General features: G+C 39.4%; 2 protein-coding genes across 2 annotated transcripts in view; one reads left to right on the top strand and one right to left on the bottom strand.

The window, feature by feature from the left end:
- The window catches only part of cpne2 (copine II), a 62,571-nt gene extending 53,026 nt beyond the window's left edge, over positions 1 to 9,545 (top strand). Inside the window, exons 15-16 of the mRNA XM_034142128.1 lie at positions 5,155 to 5,391; positions 8,231 to 9,545. Coding sequence (XP_033998019.1) covers positions 5,155 to 5,391; positions 8,231 to 8,338 — 345 coding nt within the window. The 3' untranslated portion in view covers positions 8,339 to 9,545. The remainder of the gene's footprint in view (positions 1 to 5,154; positions 5,392 to 8,230) is intronic.
- A 3,186-nt stretch (positions 9,546 to 12,731) lies between these two features.
- psme3ip1 (proteasome activator subunit 3 interacting protein 1) lies at positions 12,732 to 21,048 on the bottom strand. Its single transcript, XM_034142001.1, has 8 exons — positions 20,959 to 21,048; positions 19,193 to 19,335; positions 18,987 to 19,085; positions 18,066 to 18,187; positions 14,811 to 14,941; positions 14,371 to 14,456; positions 13,636 to 13,833; positions 12,732 to 13,157 (listed from the first exon to the last, which is right to left on the bottom strand). Exons 2-8 carry the CDS (start codon positions 19,323 to 19,325, stop codon positions 13,153 to 13,155), a joined length of 774 nt encoding a protein of 257 aa, XP_033997892.1. The 5' UTR covers positions 19,326 to 19,335; positions 20,959 to 21,048; the 3' UTR covers positions 12,732 to 13,152.
- Between the last annotated feature and the right edge of the window lie 1,603 nt (positions 21,049 to 22,651).

Raw genomic sequence — 22,651 nt, 5'->3', positions numbered from 1 at the left:
CATTTTTATGCGGACGATACCGTTATGTACTGTGCATGTCCCTCCATTAAGGAGGCTGTTGTTGAATTGCAAGCTGCTTTTAACATTATTCAGACTCAGCTCTCTGAACTAAAGCTTCTTTTAAATGTTGATAAAACCAAGGTAATGCTCTTTTCAAAAGCTAAAAAGACACCAGAGCCTGTTTTAGATATTACAACTACGCAAGGAATAAAACTTGAAGTGGTTGCCTGTTACAAATACCTTGGTATCTGGCTTGATGATTGTATCACTTTTAAACGTCATGTCAATAACCTGCTTAAAAAACTGAGGGTTAGACTAGGTTTCTTCTACAGGAACAAGTCCTGTTTCTCGCTCGAGGCCAGGAAAAGGCTAGTCACTGTGACCTTTTTACCTGTGCTGGACTATGGTGATTTGATTTATATGAATGCACCTGCCAATTGCCTGGTCAAGTTAGATGCTGCGTATCACAGTGCACTGAGATTTGTGACAAACTGTAAAGCATTAACCCATCACTGTACCCTGTATGCAAGGGCTGGTTTGCCTTCGCTAACTGTACGGAGGCTCAGTCACTGGTACATTTTTATATATAAAGCCATGTTAGGGAAACTTCCATCCTACATCTGCTCCCTGATCTCACGGCGAATTGTAAGTGGCTACTGCCTGAGATCGCATGCTGTGGTTTTATTAAATGTGCCAACTGCTAGGACTGTCTTAGGGAAGATAGCATTTAGATGCGCAGCTCCACTGTCCTGGAATAGTCTGCAATTGAAATGGAAACTGAGCAATCTGGTGCCACTAAATGTTTTTAAAGCTCGGTTGGATGCTACTCAATCGGAAGCTGTTGGTACCTGTTCATGTGGATAGTTATGTAAACTGTAATCCCTGTAATGATGCTGTATGATGTCCTTTTTGTTGTTCTGTTTATGTTTTAATGTTTCATGTGGAACCTACTTGAGCAGGTCTCCCTTGAAAAAGAGGTCAATGATCTCAATGGGATACAACCTGGATAAATAAAGGTTTGAAATGAAATGAAATGAAATTAATACTGGCAACTTCTAATTATGGGAAATACGAAAATGTCTTTTAAAACTACAATTCCCAGTAGAGACGTGCCACAGAACATGTTGCTGGGGTTGGCGTGGACCCGTTCGAGTCCAGTTTTGGATAGTCTGCCGTGGTTTCATTCCATTTCATAGAGCTGTTTGACGCTCGGCGTAACCTTGGCGCACTGCCACTCCAACATCCAATCACAGAGCTTGAGGACTAATCACGGGGTTTGTCAAGCAAAGCGGATGTTGTAGTCCCAAACGATAGCTGAGGATTATGGGTAGTGTAGTGTCTTCGGCCATCCTAAACTCCCAAAAAACTATTTGTTTTCACCCCGTGAGGGTTGACGCCAACTTTACATGGACGCTGAGGGGAAAGACGTAGTACACGTTCTCCTGGCGGGACCTCAAATCATCTTTGTAATATCTATCAAACTATAGATCCTACACATCCACTGGACGTGGATTCTAAAAGTACAATATACACTTTTCGCTAGAAATCAAATCAAGAAGCTTTTTAATGGCCAAACTATTCTACAATTTAGGATTTTCCAGAGAGGGTTATTTGTGAATATACGACACTCCAGAGCGTTTGCAATCAACGGGAGCATATGCCGCAAATTGTTGTTTCTTACATGACCACTAGAGGTGCTAAAGTTTAAAACGTGACTATAGGTCGTAGTGGAGGAGCAGCGGAGTCTGGGTGGTGCTGCAGCTCCAAGGAAGAGACACACGGTTCACTAAGCTGAAAAAACTATATCCCGTCACAGTGATCTGCTATATTAAAGTCAAGTCAACACATATCAATTATTGTCCTCATTGACTGAGTGTAAATAATCCACAACCTACACTATATGCGAACCATTTTCTAAGGTTGGATCCAACATATCATTTTACGTTGTCTTAAGTAAAAGATAATTATGAAATGTATAGGAAATCACGTTTTTATAAATATCTTGCGTACAATTATATCTTATCAGTTATTGTTTATGTCTAATTGTATAATGAACAGTCTATGTCAGACAGTGAAAGCTGGAACATGTGACCTGTGGTTTCACAGCCTCACAGGGCTGTTAGCCTCGCTGTAGACCCTTAGTCTTATTGATAACCTGCAGATATGAATTAATAGGACTATTTTGATACGTGGATTCTACCAGCATTGTGTTTCTTGTTGGTTTGTTAGTCAACACCTATTTTTTAAATATTTATATTTGAAAACTATTTGTACCCATTTCCCTGGTCCAGTTGTTCTTTTATCTTGTTTGATCGCAGTGTCGTTTAACTTTCAAGTACATTTCAGCATAATGCTCTTCCTTGTGTATCTGAGCAAGTAACACATACACTCCAAATTAAGAACAAGCCCAAGGCTCTGTCTCACACCCAAGAATGCTTTCTATTTTGGTCAAATGTCTTGGTAGAAAGTCACACTGTATGAGCTGTAACATTCACAGCTCAGGTAAGCTGAGCTTTCATATCAACAACACAGTGTCAAAAAACAAACAAACAAAAACTTGTTGTTGTGTTACCAAATATACAGATGAGAAAATGAATCAGGTTGAGTTAGATTACACCAAAAAGTGAAAGGAATCTTTGCCCCACTCTCTCAATGAATAATGATTGCATTGCTACATGTTACATACCTATGTATTTTATCTAGAATGTGCACTCTCTTATATTTGAACAGCAAAGTGACTTTGCAATGGTCAAATGTATGCCTACTTTGTTTTTCACAACAAGGCCATCATAACACAGATGTTCTAGCAGTCTTTGGAGAACATTACAAGTTTAAATATTCTCAACTATTCAGCGCTAGGTGTGCTAACCACTACTTTTAAATGTCACACTTCAATCATATTACGAAAGAGGTGTGTTTATTATTATTAATTATTATTAGAGACCCAAATAAAGAAGTGTTAGCCTTTGAGACACAGCCTTTTCATTGCTGCCGTCTGTTTTGCAGCAGATGTGTTACATTACCTGGGAAACTATTAATCTTCCCACTGTGGTCATTAATACAAAAACATAAAAAATGTGTCACACACAGCAGCTTGGAACCTACACACTTTGAAAAAATGGCACATGTCCCCCTCTTGTGTGTACCCGGTGGCATGTCTCCTGCCTAAATCTGGCTAGAGTGCCATGGCTGGGTATCATTATGCTCCCACGGTGCTTTTTGTCCCTAATTGTATCCTGTCACCCTGTGGAGAACAAATACATGAGCAAAGCACACAAAGAATTGTACTCGTGTGTGCGTCTGTTCCACAATCCTTTTGTTTCTGTAAGGAAATGATTGCAGTCCCTTTTTTCTTGTTTCATATTACAGTGAGTTTAAACAGAGGTGGAATATAGGAAGGAGGGACAGACAATAAGATGCGGCAGCTGCAGCAGAAGCGTGTGTGGACCACACGCTGGGGTAGTTGCATGTGTGTGTTGGGGTAAGTGGGTGGGTAGGTGGTAGGCTGCACAAATCGGCTGTTGCTTTGCCTCAGTCTTCCTGTTCCTCCGCTAATGAGAGAACCTGCAATTGCAGACTGTGTCACTAACACACACACACACACACACACACACACACACACACACACACACACACACACACACACACACACACACAGAAACACACACACACACACACACACACACACACACACACACACACACACACACACACACACACACACACACACACACACACACACACACACACAGAAACACAGGCTGCAGGCCAGTGCAGTTTGTGTGTGTCCCAGTGTGTTCTCTAATGAGCGCTGCTGTTAGCACATTAAAGAGACAGGCTTCAGAGCCCTCCCTGTGTGTGCTGTGTGTGTGCAACGTTAAAGTATGATTTTGTTCTGATTAAAGTCAGTATGTGTGCTCACATTGTCTGTTCTCACAAGAAGATAACGTTTTTGCATTCTAGTATACAGAACTAGTGCACGTTCTTTCTCTCTGTGTGTGTGCGAACGTACGGTCTGCCTTATGAGACGTACAGTAACACAAACCAACGATACGTACGGTAACACAAACCAAGTTCAACAATGTCTGGCTTTTTGAGATTTCTTCAAACAACGGAGCCTTTTCTAAGAAATGTAACTGTTGAAGCATTTGCTATAGAGGCTCACTTCCTGTCGATTGGATACGCAGAGGCAAGTGTTTGCTAACAAGTAACAGCTTTCAAATGACACAACATTATTGCAGTTTAAACACATGAAAAAAACAATTTTCTCACAGAGAATATATACAATATTAGTTTATTTTCTTGGCCGCTCCTTTAAAAATGTGTGATGCTCCGCTTCTATGACTAACTATGTTATATATAATTTGTGTATATTTGATTCGTAAATAAGAATAAGATGAAACAGGCAGAGTGCCATAAGTGCCTACAGCCCATCTCCAGACTTTGCCATGACATTTTCTTTCCAGTTTCCAGTGCAAAAAATGTGTTTGCCTTTTATGCCTTAACTCATGTTTTCTCCTTTCATTTGTGGTTAAATTCAGAGAACATATTACCACAAGAAATATTCACACGTATGAATTACAACACGTCATATTTCTCATACCCAAGCCTCATACCTTTCATTTCTGATTCACTGCAAATTATTCTCATTTGTTCTTCATTTCATTTCCAACACTTCCCCTTGTTCATCTGTGTAATCATTGTTGTCCAGCAACAGATGGTTGTTATGAATGGAGCCTAACTTGCAGAAAAGCTCTATGTTTCTCTCCCTCGTGCAGTGTCATCCAGCTCTCTGTTTCCATGTTCTTGAATCATTTCCTGTTTTCTCGTCACTGTCACTCCTAACACTCTGAAATGTCCTTTATTTCTTTTTTTTCCATTTCTCCCTTGTCTCTTTCTTTGTCCTAGCCCTCCTTCTCCGCCTCCACAACACCATGTCACGTTGGTTTCTGTTATTGACAGCATAATAATTATAATTGTCCCACTCTTTTTTTCTTGATGCAGATTTTTCTTTAATTGACTTTAGGAGACATTCAATATTTAGCAGTGACATCACAAGTAAATGGTATTTCTCATTTCCATTTGTGTCTTCTTCTCCTCACTTCTCTCTCTGTATTTTCCCTTCCCTTCCTATCCACCTCTACCGCTCTGCAGCAGTACTTTAATCTCCTCATTATAACAGACGGCGTCATCAGCGATATGGACGAGACGCGCGACGCCATCATACAGGCGTCTAAACTACCCATGTCCATCATCATCATTGGCGTGGGCAACGCAGACTTCGCTGCCATGGAGTTCTTAGATGGAGACGCCAGTGTCTTAAGGTCCAGCACAGGAGAGGAGGCTGTTCGGGACATCGTGCAGTTTGTCCCTTTCAGGGATTTTCGAAATGTAAGTGAAAAACTAGAGAAATGACACGGAACCTGTACAAAAAATAACAAATAGAATAATAATAATAATAATAATAATAGATTTATTTTGTTAGCGCTTTTACAGGTGCTCAAAGTCGCTTTACAGAGATAGTGAAATGAAAAGAACAACAAATAAATATAGTTAAAGTGCTTCAAGTTGTAGTTTACGTGTACTATAACAGAAACAATACGAATCTAGATTGGTGTCAAGTCATTGACTTCAAAACTATTTACTTTACAGAAGTAGAAATGAGTTCAGGTCGAGGTATTCTGGTGTCGCTTACTGTATATGAATGCACACAATTATTTTATAAAGTTGCAATAGCATAGCAGGGCGCTATACATTTACTTTTATATGAATAGAATGTTAAATCCCCTGAAAACTTTTAAAACTACAATGTTTTAAAGACAAAGACTCAAATTAAGTATTCAAATATACATTAAGAGTTGATTAAAAACCTCTTATCAGTTATCAGATAAAACAAACTCAGAAAACATAAGCTGATGCTCTCAGCCTCTCCATGCTGAGTACATCAAGTGTCAGAGAAACTCTGATTTCTGACAATAGCTTATATTTTTCAGTGAGTTTACCAACCTAGAAATGTAAGTAGCATCACATTGCTGATGAAAGACCTAATGAGAAAATAGGTTTGGTTTATTTTATCCTGTGATGTTTCTCAATAAAAGCCCTAGATGTGAAAATGTGCTTTATCATTTACTAAATGTAATATCAATGCCACAGTGTAAAGTATACAATGTACCTTACAACGGGCTGAGAGGCATTCACTTAAGCAAGATCCTCAACAACTTATCAAAGACCATTGTTAGCAGCCTGCTGAGCACCAAACTACAAATGGACAAAGTTAGCAAGTAGCTGGTAAATATAATGGAACATGTAGCAGCTACAATTAGATAAATCTCCTCAGGAGTTGGTAGAAACCAAAAACAGAGCTAAAAGATGAGGAAATATTAGATTAACATTTATCAGGTGGCCAAAAACAATGCACCAAATAACTGTTAATGTTTCTCCTAATCTGGTGAATATGTAAATAGGCAACTGTTGGCTAACAAGTTTAACATATTAACTTAAAACATTGTTTTTCCTGCTGCCCCCTAGTGGCCAAAAAGTATGTTATGCTCATTAGACAGTTTTGCCATTTTGTACCACAAAAGCAGCAGCTATCAATAAGATAGAATACTTGAGAGTATTTCTTATGTTAACATCAGTAAAATACTTTAGTAAATGGAATGTGTGGAAAGTCCTTAGTATGTTGAAACACACATATTAAAACTTAAATTCACTATCATTTATTGACAAGGACGGAGTGGTGGATTAAATACTTTCTCTCATCATTTGCCAAAATGCAACTTACTCAGAAACAGATCAAGTTTATGAATTTGATTTGATGTATGGTACATAAACACAAAAGAAGGAAATAAGTTGTAAGACAACATCAAACATAGAACAATTATAAAATAAAATATAACAAGAAAATATATATTTTTTACTACTTTATATTAAAGAGAATAAAGGCAAATATGTATTTGACTGCGGTAGAAACTCTACCTTATGACGTGATGTCATGCTGTCTAATTGTGAATTTGTAACCAAATGGCAGCCTGTTGCTACTCAGATTGAAGCTGTGCAAACACTAGAAGAGGAGAGCTGCTTGTTATCTGAGTCTCCACAGTGTGTTGATGAGCATTCATACACAAAGGTTAAATGTGTGTTGGAGATGAGCACATTGGTTTCTAGTGCATGCACATTTAGGCAGTGCATGCTGCTGCGCGGAGGACATACTTTGTGCATTGTGATTGATTTTTCTATATTTTTATGTGTGGGCTGGTGGTGGGCGAGCTGGCTTCCTCTGTAGTGGGAGGAACATGGTGTTTGCTGGCTCAGTTCCAGTGTATCAGTGGGAGGGTGAGAGACAGCAACAGACACAATAGAAAAGTAAAGGGAGAAATAAAGCTGAGGCATGGAGGAAGCATAATAACCAGAGTGACCTTAAGTAAACCTACGTTGGCAGGCTAGCTTTAACTATCAAATATTATCTACATAGAGTACGTGTTGATAGGATACTGCGATAGTTAGTAGCTGTTGTTCGAATGATATTCATTGTCTTCAAAAATGACGAGACAATAAGAACAAATCACAACAAGGTTGCATTTGTGGAACAGAAAACAATGATGAAGCCAGCTTCAAAATTGTCGTATATCTCTTTGTATTACACCATAAACGGTGATAAAATAATCAGGCATAACATGTTTTATAAATCATGCTAAGTATGATATATGAACACATAAATCAGTAGAAACCTAGAGAATATAGATGGTCATGAATCTGGAAAGTTTGTCATGTATAAGTTCTGCTGAAGATTTGGAATTCTGGTATGAAACTTACTTTATGATATATATATATATTCTGAAATGCCATGCATTTTGCAAGAGACTTCACCATGAAACTCTCCTTAATTGACACGTTTATTTTTGTATAAGAAATGTGCTGAGATGTCATGTTTAAATATGCAAAAGAGACATGATTTAATGGTAATTTTAGGGGAAATCAGGGGAAATGTACAGAAACAAATAGACAAAGTTAATACGTGTTTTTTCTCTTAATCTCTGAAATAAGAAAAGTTGTTGAATAGTGTTCTAGGTTGGTGGGAGCAATTCTTTTGTGGGCCCAGAGAAAAAAAGACCAAAAGTAGATAAATATATGCGGAAAATAAAAGTTCTTCAAATCCACCAGTATTCTTATCTTTTTCAGCCTTCATTTTTTATTTACTAATGTGCCCTTGTTTTTTTCTCTCTTGCAGGCGCCAAAGGAGACCCTCGCCAAGTCTGTCCTGGCCGAGCTGCCTCAGCAGGTCACCCAGTACTTTAAACAGCGGAATGTTCCGCCTGCCAACTCAGCACCAAAGTGAGGCGGCCCAAAAGACGAGAGCCCACACGCTGTACAATAGCTCAACAAAACCTCTCTTCTCATTAATGGCAAACAATACAGAAAGAAAGTGTGTACATCAGCTGTTAACAAAATGAGTTGTGGACAAAAAAAATCAAACATTGAAGACATCTCTGCCATTATGAAATTGTTACTGGTTTAAGAATGTTTGGTCCAGTGTGAATTCATCAGAAGTGATTTTCTCTGTTTCCTTACCCTTTCCCACACATGATGATAATGTGTTAGGGACCTTGCATGTGATGGCAGGAGTCTCCAAATGATATGGATATATTTAAATATACAGGTGAAGTTGGCCTATTTTTGGGGGGAATAGAAAGAATCTTGATTTGTCAGGATGTAAGTTATTTGGGGTTTTTGCATGTGTGTGTCTTGTGATTGATGCCACGTGATACCTACAACTCCTTGGTGTAGAGTCCCTTCTGAAATACATCAGTGTTTGAGTGCCCTCACGCTCTGTAGGAGCCCCTTTACGGTAGCGAGTCAAAGGCATGTGCTTTTGTGATCACATGTGGCCGACTCACAGACTGAGCCTGAACAGAGCACTATTTCTTCAGTAGGAGGTTTTTATTATAACGTTTTGATCAGCAGTCATGTGAAAGGGGGGTTTTAATGCTCAACTATGCTAATTTGATTAAAGAAATAGAGGAGGAAGTGGCAGCTGTAGCACTAACGCAGGATAGATGCGGGACACTGTTAAATATGGGGCCATTTTGCTAGCTTCTGCAAAATACATGTATTTTTGATGACTTCAGTTCATCCTGCATGATGCCAATATCTACTTACTGTTTACAAACTGATGCTGATGATTACAAACGCATGCATTTTTATTTAAAATTATGTATTTATCAGATTTTGTAAATATTTAAATGAGATTCTGTTGAGAGGGATTGACATGGCACTGAGAAGGCTGTCATAGTTTGTGATTGGAAGCAGAAGAGACGTTTCTGATATGCATATTTATCGAATGTATATTTATATGATGCCGTCCATGTTCTGATAAGCCAATGTTTCTGAACTGTTTTTATGTACTTTTTATGCAGTGCTGAGTTGTGTTCTTAAACTACTACTACTCCTGTGTGTATTTATGTGCATCTTTGAACAAAATGTGTTGCTATTTATTTTATAAAGTGTCTATGTCCACACTCAGGTTAATAAACTGATGAAAATGGCAACAGTCTTCTGTGTCTCTGTAGATGAAAGAGTAAATCGTTTTAAAATGTAAAGATGTAAAATGCTTAAAAAGCCTCGTCAACTTAGATGTTTTTGTTCTGTCACAATCAAATATTTTCTGAATGGCTGAATTCTGTGACATGATTAAAGTTGCGGCCACAAGGCATCAGGGGAAAGCATTATCTCCTTTCCTCTGTTAAAGGTCACCTATCATGCTATTTGTAGGCAATAGCATAGGTCTCAGATATATAAAAATATATAAAAAACAAGTCTATGAAGTGTTCTGCTCAAAATACCAAACAGATCACCCATTCTAGCCATGCCTCATATCCCTCTATTTCACTTCCTGTTTCAAAAGTGCTGATTCGGGGTAAAAAGCTTTAAAAAAAGAAGGAAACATTTTTTTTAAATAGAGAGGGCTGAGCTCATGCGGGAGATTCTACCGGGAGATTCGACCGGAAGATTCTACCGGCAGATACTGCGGTGATGAAACGCCATATCATGGATTATCAAGGATTATCTCTGAAACAGTCTGGAGTTCAAAGGCTTTCTCTCTTGCCGGTTATACCACAAGGTGAGTTCCTTTTTATTTCCTGCTTCTTCACACACATGCTCTGTGCAGTACAGGTTAGCTCTGAGTGTTACGGCCCGTCCACACAGCAGCGTTAACAAATCTTGGAACGCTTCTGCCCATTCACTTTGAATGGGGTGACGTCACTTTGCCTCACTTTTCGCCGAACTGCATTGTGGGAAGCAGAGCGGAGATTTTCAGGATTTTCAGGATTCAAAGTTGAACAATGTTCAACTTTTGAAGCTGAGGTGGAAGCGTCAGCCAATCAAATCCCGTGTATGCAAATCTGACAGTTCAAGCGCTAGCCAATCAAACGGCGTGTATGCTGGGAGAGACATACCGCAGGTCATTTCCTCATATTCCAAAAAATGGAGGAGAAATTAGCGGTAGGGAATCACCCGGTGCTTTATGACCAGTCCCTATTTACCTACCGGGATATAAACCGGAGGAGCCAGGCATGGAGGGAGGTGGCAGAGACAGTGGTATGTTTTCGCCTGTTTGGGGAGTTTATATCCAGTTTACTTTTTTTGCTTGTATGTCGGGGGCGGGAGATTCATGTGATTGGTTGTTGGTGCCTTGCTCGCAAAAAATCCCCAAGCTTCAGATACGCCCACCTCCAAGATTTTTTTAACGCTGCTGTGTGGACGGGCCGTTAGCGATGCTAATGTAAACATGCACCGACCATATTACGTCCAAAACAGTCGGGCATTGTTTCTGATAGTGTTATGACCTGGCTCAAAAGGCCACAACAAAGAGGAGACACACCATATCAACGGTTAACAAAAGATGTTTATTTAAACAAACAATTCAAATCAACCAAATTAATTAAGTGCAAAGTAAGTAAAGCATGAGGTGTGGACGTCAGTGGTATCAGTAGTGTACATGCAGGGTGAGGGTTGCATGGACATGTATGTGTGTGAGGGTGTTGAGGTGCACAAAGTGAAGCAACTGAAGTAACTATAGCATACTCAACAGAACCGGGTGCCTGCAGGAAAGAGCAGAGAGAGAACAGAGAGAGAACAGAGAGAGAACAGAGAGAGAACAGAGAGGCTTTAAATAGCTGCAGGGCACCAGACCCAGGTGCCCTGAGCTACTGCAATCAAGGTGGCTGGATGCAGCACAGCCACACCCTCTCCAGATGAACCCACAGGGGCATCACAGATAGCAACGTTTCTGATAGGGCCGTGGGTGTAAAGCCAGCCTACATTTCCGATATTACGTCATATCGGACGCAAATCTGAATCAGCTCCGTTGTAGCCCCGTTTTTAGAGATGTGGGTACGGAGGAAAAGAGAGAGGGTTTTATTTTCTGACGCTGCGTGAGTTCCCAGACACACCGGGGACACATATTGTATAAAAGACATCAAAAAGGATGGTCCAGTGTATGCTAAGCTAAGGGAGATAATAAAGGAAAACTAAAGCTTCTTTCCTATGATCTAGAAAATTCAAACAGCTCCTATCATGGCCGCTGCTTAGGAAATTATGAAAAAAAGTCATACAGTAGGATGATTATATAAATAATGTCAAAAAATATCAGAACAGTCATAGAATAGCATGATGAAAAATAAAACAAAAGTAATGTGTAGAAAATTATGAAAAAATATAATATGTTGAAAATATGAGATATAATGGTGTTGAAAGTAGTCATAATATAGTATGTTGAAAATACCATCGAAAAACTAATAGTATAGTAATGCCAAAATAGGAAAGCCATTCATAGTATATGTTACAATAAAAAATCTAATGGTTGGCATTGTACATTATGTCAACAAATATCATAACATATCATAGTATAGTGTCAAAAGATATTATGAAAAAGATCTTAGTAAAATATGTCCAACATTATGTCGTAAAAGGTCAAAGTATAGTATGTTGAAAATATCATAAACAAAGCCATAATATATGTCGAAAATATCCCTCGGTTAAAGACAGAAACCCACGGCTGTCTTGATGTCAGTGAGCTGTTCTCAAAGTGAAACGCTTGTTACTGGCCTTGAACAGATAACATTATCTTCCAGTCTCATCACCAGTGTTTCCAAAGGCTTTCAGTCTATCTTACCTTGAGCAGCAACACACTCCCACACACACATTTTCTCCATTTAAGAGAATGACAAACATTGCGCTGCTTAGGTTGGTTCAATGCCACTGACAGACTTCAGTTTATTTTGATATCTCACCTTGACTGCCACACTGGTTTTCTCTCAATTTATCTCTATGAGCCATCTGAACTCAGCTTCAGATGCACAATTCTCCTGCCAAGGTTTTAATGAGTACTGAATACACATTTGAGAATCCAATTACCCAAATTAGTTTTGATATAGTCAAATTTCACACGTAAATGTTATGGCCCATGTAAGCCTGGCGCTGAATCAAATGTCAGATCTTTTAGCCCCCAACAACCTGCCAGAGCCGGGTTTTAAGCATTCATTTTACATTTCTCTCATTCATTCTCATTTCTTCTTCACTCTTGGTGTAAGTTTGCCTATAGGAAAGGGCAACATTAATGCAGAATATACTATTTTCAATCCATAAATGGTCACTGGTACCAAAATAATGTTGCCCTTGCTATTCCTACACTTTTCCTCTTTCACACAGACACACTCAAATACACAAAGTAAACAGAGTGGGGAAGCTCTTTATTTCTCTCTGCTCAGAGTTTGAGCAACACAGCAAAACTCTGAGATGGCAGCAAACAGTCCAGCATCTTTCCAGCACAATGTCACATGAAAAGAAAAACTACTGATTAGAAAACACATGACATCACACAAATAAAACATTTTAAATATTCAGACTTTTGCATTTAACCCCAAATGCAGAGGGAAGCGTGTCCTGCCCTGGCCTCCACTACTTCTGATAGCTAAACAGGTGTGAGTCATTAGACACAGTCTAAAGCAGCCTCCTCCTTGCTCCACAGCTGTCAATCACTGTTCCCCAGCAGCACAGCTTGCAGTCGCTTGGCTTGGGTTGGGAGTAGGGTTGGGTGTAGGGGGGGGCAGGATGTCGTCGGGGTAGGCAGTGCGGGATTGGTTGCTCGGCTTAAACTGTGTGAGATGTGATTGAGGGAAGGAAGGGTGGAGGTATCATGTTTGAGTGCCACAAAAACCACAAATAGATACACAGATTAAGTTAAAAGGAGAATGTAAATTGGATTGAATATTACTGTTGATCAGGATTATATGACTTGGCAGAAAACAGTTCAATTTACAGCTGTGAAAACAATAGGAATACTGAAAATGTTTGCTGTGTGTGTGTGTGTGTGTGTGTGTGTGTGTGTGTGTGTGTGTGTGTGTGTGTGTGTGTGTGTGTGTGTGTGTGTGTGTGTGTGTGTGTGTGTGTGTGTGTGTGTGTGTGTGTCACTAACATGATATGAACTTGTTTGGCCTGCAGGAAAACAGTTTGTACCATTTTGATGGTATGCAAACTTACTCAGCCTGTGTATGTGTGTTTGTATGCTGGTGTGTGTCTATCTTTAGGCCCTGTTGTGCCGGGGGTACGGCAACATAATTGCGTCCACGCTACCTTCGCTGTCCGAGCTGCTGTCAGAGTCGCTGCTGCCGGAATAAACGCAGAGTCCTGGAAGAACGCCAACGCACACGGCCGCTGACGGCAGGTGCAACACGCCTCGCTCGGAGCTCAGGGGGGCCGAGGTGGTCTTAGCCATCAGGGCAGTTTGTTGAACTTCAGCTCGCTCTGCTCCTCCTGCTCCATCCTCCTGTTCTGAACAGCACAACATACTGTTAGATTCAGAGCTGAGGCCAGAGATGACAGTAAACACAAAGGGATCAGGTTTCCAAAAAAATATCTAATAAACAAATGGGAAAACAGTAATATTATATATAAACCGTGAATCCTAGACTACATTGGGTTGTTCTTTGCAAACTAGGTTTCAAGGAAAAGAAATATAGAAATGATGTTACTTTGCTCATTAGAAGTCTAACCTGGGCTTCGTTGATTGAGCTGGTAGTACCGAGTATGAAACTCATGTTCATGACATGGTAAGGCCAGCCCTTGGTTTCCAGTAGCCTCAGGTTTAGGTGCAAGTTTTTAAGGTTTCCATTATACAGCAAACCACTTCTACTATGCGAAGAGGGTCAGTCGTCAATTCAATCAGAGCAGGGAGCCGTATACGAGTTTACGGTTTTCTGGTCTGACAGTTCTATCACCTAGTAGCCATTCCATGAATTGCAGCGCACAACTCAATTTCTGTGACGTTAGACAAACATTCGTCCTTTTAAGCCTCAGGCTGCAGCCCACCTGTCTGTCTGTCTCCATTTCCTGTCACTCCTGTTTTTGTGATTTCCACCTTCTGTTTCTTACTGCTGTCTGACGACTGGGAGGAACTGCGGAGGAGAACAGAGATATTTTGAGGTTATTTGTTTATTCAAATAATGGGTCAAATGACAGAGAGCAAATTAATTTGGGAAAAGAAACTTGAAGATTCAGTCTTAACACAAACAGAGCTCAATGTTCACTTAATTAGCTATTCATCAAGCGTTTAGAGGGTTGACCTGGGATTTAACTGAAAGCTTTGGTAATATTTATGTAAATACCTTTTGAAATCATTTCAAATTTCTCTTTGGGGATGTTTTTTACGGCAACAAATATAGGGTTTATAAAAGGTGAGTGAGTTTAAACCGCTTCCCGGATGCCAAACCTAATCGTCCAATTAGGAGAATGTATACGTGTGTGCTTACCTGCGTCTCTTTACAGCTCCAGCCAATAAATGGGCCTGAGACAGGTGGCTGGTCCTTTGCTCTGCTTTAGATGGCAACTTCTTTTCAGGCTCTCTGCGGGTTTCTGTGGTCGCATGCTTAACTACAGCACTGTGACAGCCCTGAGTTAAGGTAATAAACAATAATAGTCTTGAAGAGAGAACACAAAGTAGAATGGGGCAACTACAAACACATGACTATGGGTTGGATACCAGTACCCTTGAACTGATATCAAAACCATATATCATTTTTTTGTCTAGATCTGAGTACAATAAAGAATCGAACACAGGTATCGATTGATAAAACGACTTTGCACTAGGTTATAGAGTGGTGCACGAATGAGTCCTTAAACTCGGAAAATGAGTTGGCATTTCACCACCTCAGGTTCCCTCGTCTTGAATTCAACAGTTAAATGTTGGTAGTAAGATGCCTGAAATAAGATCTGTGGTTAACAAAAGCTTACAAGACTTTAACGTGTTGTTGTATGACATCAAATACGTCAATAAATACCCCACTCGTAAATGTCTGGAGCTTCTTTGTGTCATAAACGATAAGGAGTCCGCCTTTAGCTTAGCGGTGGCGATATGCGACTGCTGGAATTTCACGTTACATTTTACTTCTGACAATTGCATTTAGGTTTCAAAAGTCATAAAAGTGTTGTTAATATGTGGAGCCTATACAGCTGAACAAAACCTGTCAGTGTCATAAATGTGTTTGCCACACCGAAATCCAATGGAAAAATCCCATTGCTTTTTGTCGAGGGAGTCATTGTGATGCTGACTTCTGGGTCGGACTACAAAAATATGTCTTCACTGCACCGATCTATTTCAGTTGATACAGAGTACCAATGCAGAGTCCTCCATTCAACAAGTTATGGTCTGTCCTCCCATAAGGGGGAGTCATAGTCAGTTGTCTAGAAAAAGTGGCACAGTTCTGAGAAGACAAAGCAGAAAGAGGTGACATAGATAAAAAGTCTAAAAGAAGACCATAAGGAGCTCAGAGACATGAAATTGGGTCGAGATTCAGAGACAGAGGAACATGGACTGATAAGCACACAATGTAAAAGACAAAAGTGACAGACGGACAGAAAAACAGACACACAGCAGGCCTTCAGCCTTAAGTACTGTACAAGCAGTCGTGACTTTTTTTACTGCATTTACCAAGGTCTGCACCTGTGTGTGTGTGTGTGTGAGCGTGTACTTAGTGTTCACAGCAACTGCTTTAGACAGTCACCGTAGTTACCAGCCTATGATACAGTTTCCACGACAACCTATTCTCTTCTTCAACTGCAGAAAAACCTGTCCGTCACAACCCTGTCTGTCCGCAAAGACAAAGAGGGAGTGACAGAGAGGAAAAAAACATGACTTTATTAATTTAGTGGTCTGTCCTAAATACATATCATTCTTAGGGTTCTTTCTTGGGCAAACATGTGAGGTTATATAAAGCAGGCATATGATGCAGATTAAATTTGGCACACAAAATGGGCTGGTTCCAGACCTCTGACCCGCTGCCCACATCCAAGATTTGTTCAGTGATTGCACCTACTCATAGCTGCTTCCTTTTCCAGTTAGAGAAACAGTGAGCCAATCAGAGCTTAGTAAACAGATTAAAGAATGGATGTGCCATCTTCCTACATAGCTACCTAGAGGAACAAAAAACCAACCGAAGACTTGGACGGCATGTTTATAATCACCACTGATTGATTTTTTTGGAGCAAAAGCAAACAAAATATTCCTCCTCCAAACAAGAAATCAATGTAACATGAACGCAACGCCTGCAAACCTGAAGGGCTAAATGAAAAAAACTCAAATAAATGTCAATCGAAGCATTAAGCTAAAATAATTGATTGAAAATCACAAATACCATGATGTAATATGTTTATCCTTTAGATAAAGCGGAGGGAAAATAATAGACAGGACATTTTGTGTCCAACATAGTGTTGGTACATGAGGTTGGACACGTGTAAACGGTGAGTGAGTGAGTGAGTGAGTGAGTGAGTGAGTGAGTGAGTGAGTGTGTAATGTATGCAGGATACAGTCCCAGCAGGAGCTCGACTACGGTGAAGCTTTGCCTGACTCTGCCAACACATATAGCTGCTTATCATTTATGCACCGAGAGAATTCCATATTAGCAGCATGGGTGTCCTTCATCTGTTGAAAACACAAAAACTAACCCAAAAACAGCTTCACTGATCAGCTTTGGGAAATAGACATGATCTCGTTTTCACCAATAAATGGTCTTTAATAAGTACCGACAATAATAAAGATGAGCTGATTAAGATTTGTTTGATTTTCATTTGTCAACTAAATCAATTATCTGGGTTTTCTGCTGGTCCATGTCCACTGCATCTCATTATTAGTCATTTTAAAGTCAAAAAGTTAAATCGACCCTCAACTAATCAGCATAATAAAAACAACATCAGATATTTGCAATCTTAACTGCAACATCCGAGGTTCATCTGTTCATATCTTGACACTTAAAATGTGTCTTGCTTTAAACAGCCTATCCTGTTCTAAGGTTATCACAACTAACAATGATCTCAGTGTATGAGAACAATTAGCATTTCCCAAGTTCAATGATAATCTGTGACTGCATCAACTCTGACAGAAATCTGCAGAAAGTTAGGGTTTGATGGATAAGACACATTTAAAAGTCTCTTGCAACTGCTGTGAAATAGCAACGCTGTTAGAGCCGAACCATCTTTTTTTTTTATTGACAGTCGTAGTTCACCAAGTTCTGACCAATAACCATCATTCAAATCAGTCCCACACATGAATGCATGCCTACTTGTCACTGTATGTCTTCTCTACCCCATGTTTCAATATACCGGTAGTCACGTTTTTCACACCTGATACAAATCTCTACTCTACTAGTGGCGGATAAAATAAAAAATAAAATGTGCTAGCAAAAAAAGTTGATTTCAGAACCTGCTGCTTTGTCGGCTTGAGTTTGAGACTGTGAGTTTGAGTGGGTAGCGAGATAAAATCTCAGCACCTGGCAAAATAGCCTGTCTTATTTGCAATAATATTATGATAATTTTTGTTACTGGGCAGTATGAATTACATCTTTTGCCTAAACTTAATAATTTCGGTGTTAGATACAATTGGTGCTTAGGAAAGCTTTGCTTTTGCTTTATGGGAGATAACAGATTTGAATAGTAAGTCAAATCCCCACAGACTAATACCAGCTAATTAAATGAATATGTTTTCTACATAGCCAACATGTGATAAAGGATATTCTGTATTCCAACAGTTCCTGTTTCTCCTCATCCCTGCGTTGCTTCTCCACAAGGCTCTGTTGCCGGGAGACCTCGTCCAGGAAGCTGCTCTCATCCTCGTCCAATCCCCTCACCATGTTCCCTGTCACCATGGAAACAAACATGCTCTCAACACATGGCAGTGGAGTGATAGCATTTATCAGAAAACAAACCATAAGAGATTTTAGTTTTGAACGCTGACACCGTCACGTTATTAAATAGTACTGCTGAAAATGCATTGTGATTAGTGTAGCACTATACCACATGTATATACACTAGGGCTGTACCCGAATATATGAATATTCGGTCGTTGGCCAACTATTCGGTTTTCAATTTTGTTATTGTTCTTTTTTTTTGGCAGCCGCGCTGTACTGCGGCTGCCAAATTGAATTTATTGAAATCTCCAATATCAACGTAAGAGCTTGTGCCTCTTCGGGGGGTGCTAACACTTAACCATAAACTTTATCCGTTACTTTCTCATTCTTTATATGTAGATATTACTTTTCTCCCTTAATCTCCGCTCCTTTTCTCCGTCACGTTGTTTCCATAGCAACAACAACTTCCTGTCAACAGCGCTAACTCTCCTTCAAAATAAAAGCATGTCCATACAAAATAGGAAGCCATGTAAGACGTATATACAACTGCAACAAAAGTAACAAACACAATGCAATATACTTTTCAATTTCAAAGAACACAAATTGGGTTAGTTACATTAACAAATAACTATAAAACAAACAATACCAAAATTAATGCCTTGAATAAACCGAAATACACGTGTTGAAGCGCCGCGCGCGCCGAATATTCGCTGATTACTACCGAATATCCAGAGCCCGAAAAATGGTATTCGGGACAGCCCTAATATACACGTAAGCAAAAAATATGTAACGATAAAAGTGACTCACTGAATTTGAATTGCTCCTCAAACTCCTCTTGTTTTTTGTCTTTTTGCTCCTGCAATCGCTCAAAGAGAGTACGTGGGTCATACTTCTCCTCAGGAGCCTCTGGGGAGTAAACAAACAAATATGTGGATGTATGCACAGCTGTCTGTATTTAAACATTTTGGTTGGTTTTGGATCCATCCGAGTGTAAGTGCATGTGTTCTTCTTACCCTCTGGATCTTCAGGTTTCCTGACTTTCTCCCATTCTTCCTGTCTCTTCTTTCTATTCTCATCAAGCTCAGTTTCCGACACAAACTTCCTGCTGAGGTCGACACCTGTTGCCGTTGCCGCTGCCTCTTCCATTGCAACTCACCTACACACAAGCACACACATTACTTAGTAAGTTTCTTCTACAACATTTCTTTTACTCAAGGCTTGGCACATTCTATTTCTGTTGGGCCCTTAAAGACTACATGATGAAGAAGTCAATATCTGGGTTTTATTTAATGGGCTTCCTCTGGGGACAGACGCTGTGAATTTGTGGATTCCATTGATTGATTTATTCCCTTGCTGGACTATATAGAAAAGGAATCAATATAAGCCAGTAATACTCTGTTTAAGTCCCATGAGCAAAACCCTTTTAAACCACTGCTATTGACTTCTGCACATAGTCACCACTTACCTACAAGTATTAACCAAACAAAACCACCTTAGAGTACAAATCAGTATTATATTTAACTAATCCATTTAATAAAACCTGAACATGAAAGCGCAACAAAAACCCAATGGAGAGGGTTATAACTTTCTAACACTTTGATATTTGTCTCTATGTGATGTGTATGTCTTCTTGTTGGATTGCTGTAAAAGTGAAATTACATAGGTTGAACCAATGTCACACTTCAGAATCAGAATTCCTTTATTTGTCTCGTAACGGGGACATTTACGGTATTACAACAGCACAAGTATAGTACTACATATTAAGTCAAAAGAGAAGATTAAATATTATATAAAAAAGGAGGGACACATTGATAATAAAAAAACACAAGTAGAAACAAAGATAAGCACACCATGGCAAATACATTACCAAGTAGCAGTATATTACAAAAAAGTGACCATATAAAAGTAAAGAAGTAGCTGGTCTAGTTTATTAATTGTAAGTAAATTGACAGAAAAAAATTAAGAATAAATTGCATGAGTGTATAATTCACAATGTGTTATATTTGCAGGCAGTGTTATTGCACTGTGTGTGAGTGTGAGTGTGTGTGGCGGCTTAACATCCCCAAGATGAACACATCTTTGATATGTAATGTGAATTTGAGGCTTATTTTTGGGCTGTATGATGTTATTTTTGGTTTCATGACAGGTCACCAAACATACCACACATGTAACTACATATAACAGCTTGTGTGGGTTTGTTTTTAATAGAGGACTTAACTGAACTTAACCCGTAAGGTGTTGGCTCTCCCTTGTGGTCATCTTTAATCATCACAAGTCATATACATCTTTGCCATTTAAACCCCTTTTTGGCATCGAACAGAGCCCAATAAAACCCTTCGGATTGCACAACCGATATGCTATGAAGCGACGATAGCGTAAAATATGAGCTCTTCAGAATGGAGCACCGCTTTTCGATTGTATCGGCCCTGTTGATCCAATAACCCTTACTTACGACATGGAGCCAGTGAACGTACGCCTTTTAAGACAGAAGACTCATTATTCTAGCAATACATGCATGTATAATCCAATATGCAATTTAACTGCTTGAAACGTTTAATGTCTGGAATGGTACATTTGTGGACACGCAAATGCCTTGTGTGCTGCAACCCCCCTGTTAGCGTTAGCTTCGTTAGCATACATGCAAGCTGTTGTCAGCAGCCGAACATCGTGTCATGATGCAAAAGCAATGCTGCCAGCGGCACAACCGAGAAAACTGAAGTATTTAGGGTTATGACTGTTTGATATAACGATGAATGATGTCTGTGTTATTTAAACTTACCAAGCTTGGCTAGTCGATATGGATATGATCAATGAAATCAATGACGTTTGGTGTCACAGTAAAAACAACCCGGGACGTTCTTAAACGTGCGCATTTAGTTCCTACCTGCTTTCTGCAGCAGGTAGTGGAAATGAAGATTAATTTAAGATATAAAAATCCGGTTTACTGCCAAGTAGGTTAACACATATAAGGAGTTTGAGATATAGAGGTGCATAGTAAAAACTATAAAAATCGATTAAGTTGTAAACAAATAAGAAAATATAGAATCGTATTTTAACTATTTTCAAAAATAGACAGTATAACGTTTTTTTAAATAAAAAATAAATGTTTACAACGAGTTAACATTTAGAAAAACTAAGCTTTATAAGAACATGAGAAATCACCAGAGGTGGAGAAGTACTCAGATCTTGTACTTGAGTAAAAGTAGAAGTATACCCGAGTGTAGGAATACTCTGTTACAAGTAAAGTACTGCATTCAAAATATTACTCAAGTAAAAGTAGAAAAGTATTATCATCAAAACAGTACTAATTATGCAGATTGGTCCATTTCAGAATAATATATATGATAAGTGTTATCAAAGCTGGTAAAGGTGCAGCTAGTTTTAATGACTTTGTATACTGCAGAGTAGCTTGTCAATTTACTCCAGGGGTAACTAAAGTCTGATTTAAGTGTTGATTATATTTCACATCAATAATCCAAATATGTAAAGTAACTAAATGTATTAAATAAATGTAGTGTAGTAAAAATACACCATTTACCTCTGAATTGAAGTGGAGTAGAAGTACAAAGTAGCAAACAAATGAAATACTAAAGTACAAGTATCTCAGAATAGTACTAGTACTTGAGTAAATGTACTTAGTTACATTACACCACTGGAAATCACTCTGAAAATGTAATATGTGCCGTAGCTACCTTTATCATATTTTAAAATGGAAGCTGTGCATTTTAAGAGGTAGCATTTAACAGAATGTTCAAAATATACAGAGGAATAAGCTAAGGTTAAAGTATGAAGTATGAGGTAATGGCTCACATGATGTGCGGTAATGTAACGGTAATAGTGTCTATTCACATTTGTAAAGAGTCTCTCTCTGAGGCCAGCTGACGGAATATGTTTATTGGCGAGAAGTTTATATCATGAAAGTCAGCAGTCTCATGCCAGAGGGGAGCGAATTAAAGTGTCCAGGGTGGGAGGGCTCAGCCACAATCATACCTGCCCGCCTCAGGGTCCTGGAGGCGTAAGAAACATCTCCAACTGCCACAGAAAGAACATCTTCAGCTGGGCCTTTTAAGTGATGGATATGAAGTTCTGCTCCCACTTGAGGTCCTGTGTAATGGAAGGAGGATGTGGAAAGACTCTACAGTGTTGAATGAGAAGTCACGGTGATTGGGCCGGGTGGGTCTCCTTTTTTTCAGAAATCCACAGTCATCTTCCCTGTTTTTAGAGCGTTGAGTTCTAAGTTGTTGTGACTGCACAAAGTCCCCATGGTTAGATACCTGTTGACAAACTCATTCCCAAGAGAGACTAGTCCAATAAGGGCGGTGTCATCTGCACATTTCAGGAGCATAATGGAATGGTGATTGGAGGTGCAGCGGTAGATGTACAGAGAGAAAGTCAGAGGGCTGAAGCAAGTGAAGCCAGCTTCAAAGTCTGAGATCCACCTCCAGCTCCAGGTGTATCGTGCACGTGCAGCA

The sequence above is a fragment of the Trematomus bernacchii genome, unplaced genomic scaffold (assembly GCF_902827165.1).
Source record: "Trematomus bernacchii unplaced genomic scaffold, fTreBer1.1, whole genome shotgun sequence".
Classification (NCBI taxonomy): domain Eukaryota; kingdom Metazoa; phylum Chordata; class Actinopteri; order Perciformes; family Nototheniidae; genus Trematomus; species Trematomus bernacchii.
Note: the sequence above shows the minus strand (reverse complement) of the source record. Positions and strands in the feature narration are given on the sequence as shown.

What these genes read in the sequence shown, in the direction of transcription:
- psme3ip1 (XM_034142001.1), bottom strand. Translation starts at nt 19,325, where the DNA reads ATGGAAGAGGCAGCGGCAACGGCAACAGGTGTCGACCTCAGCAGGAAG. An exon ending in TGAGGAGCAATTCAAATTCA is followed by an intron (nt 18,188 to 18,986) that starts GTGAGTCACTTT and finishes CCATGGTGACAG; the next exon opens with GGAACATGGTGAGGGGATTG. An exon ending in AGGAACTGTTGGAATACAGA is followed by an intron (nt 14,942 to 18,065) that starts ATATCCTTTATC and finishes CAGGGCTGTCAC; the next exon opens with AGTGCTGTAGTTAAGCATGC.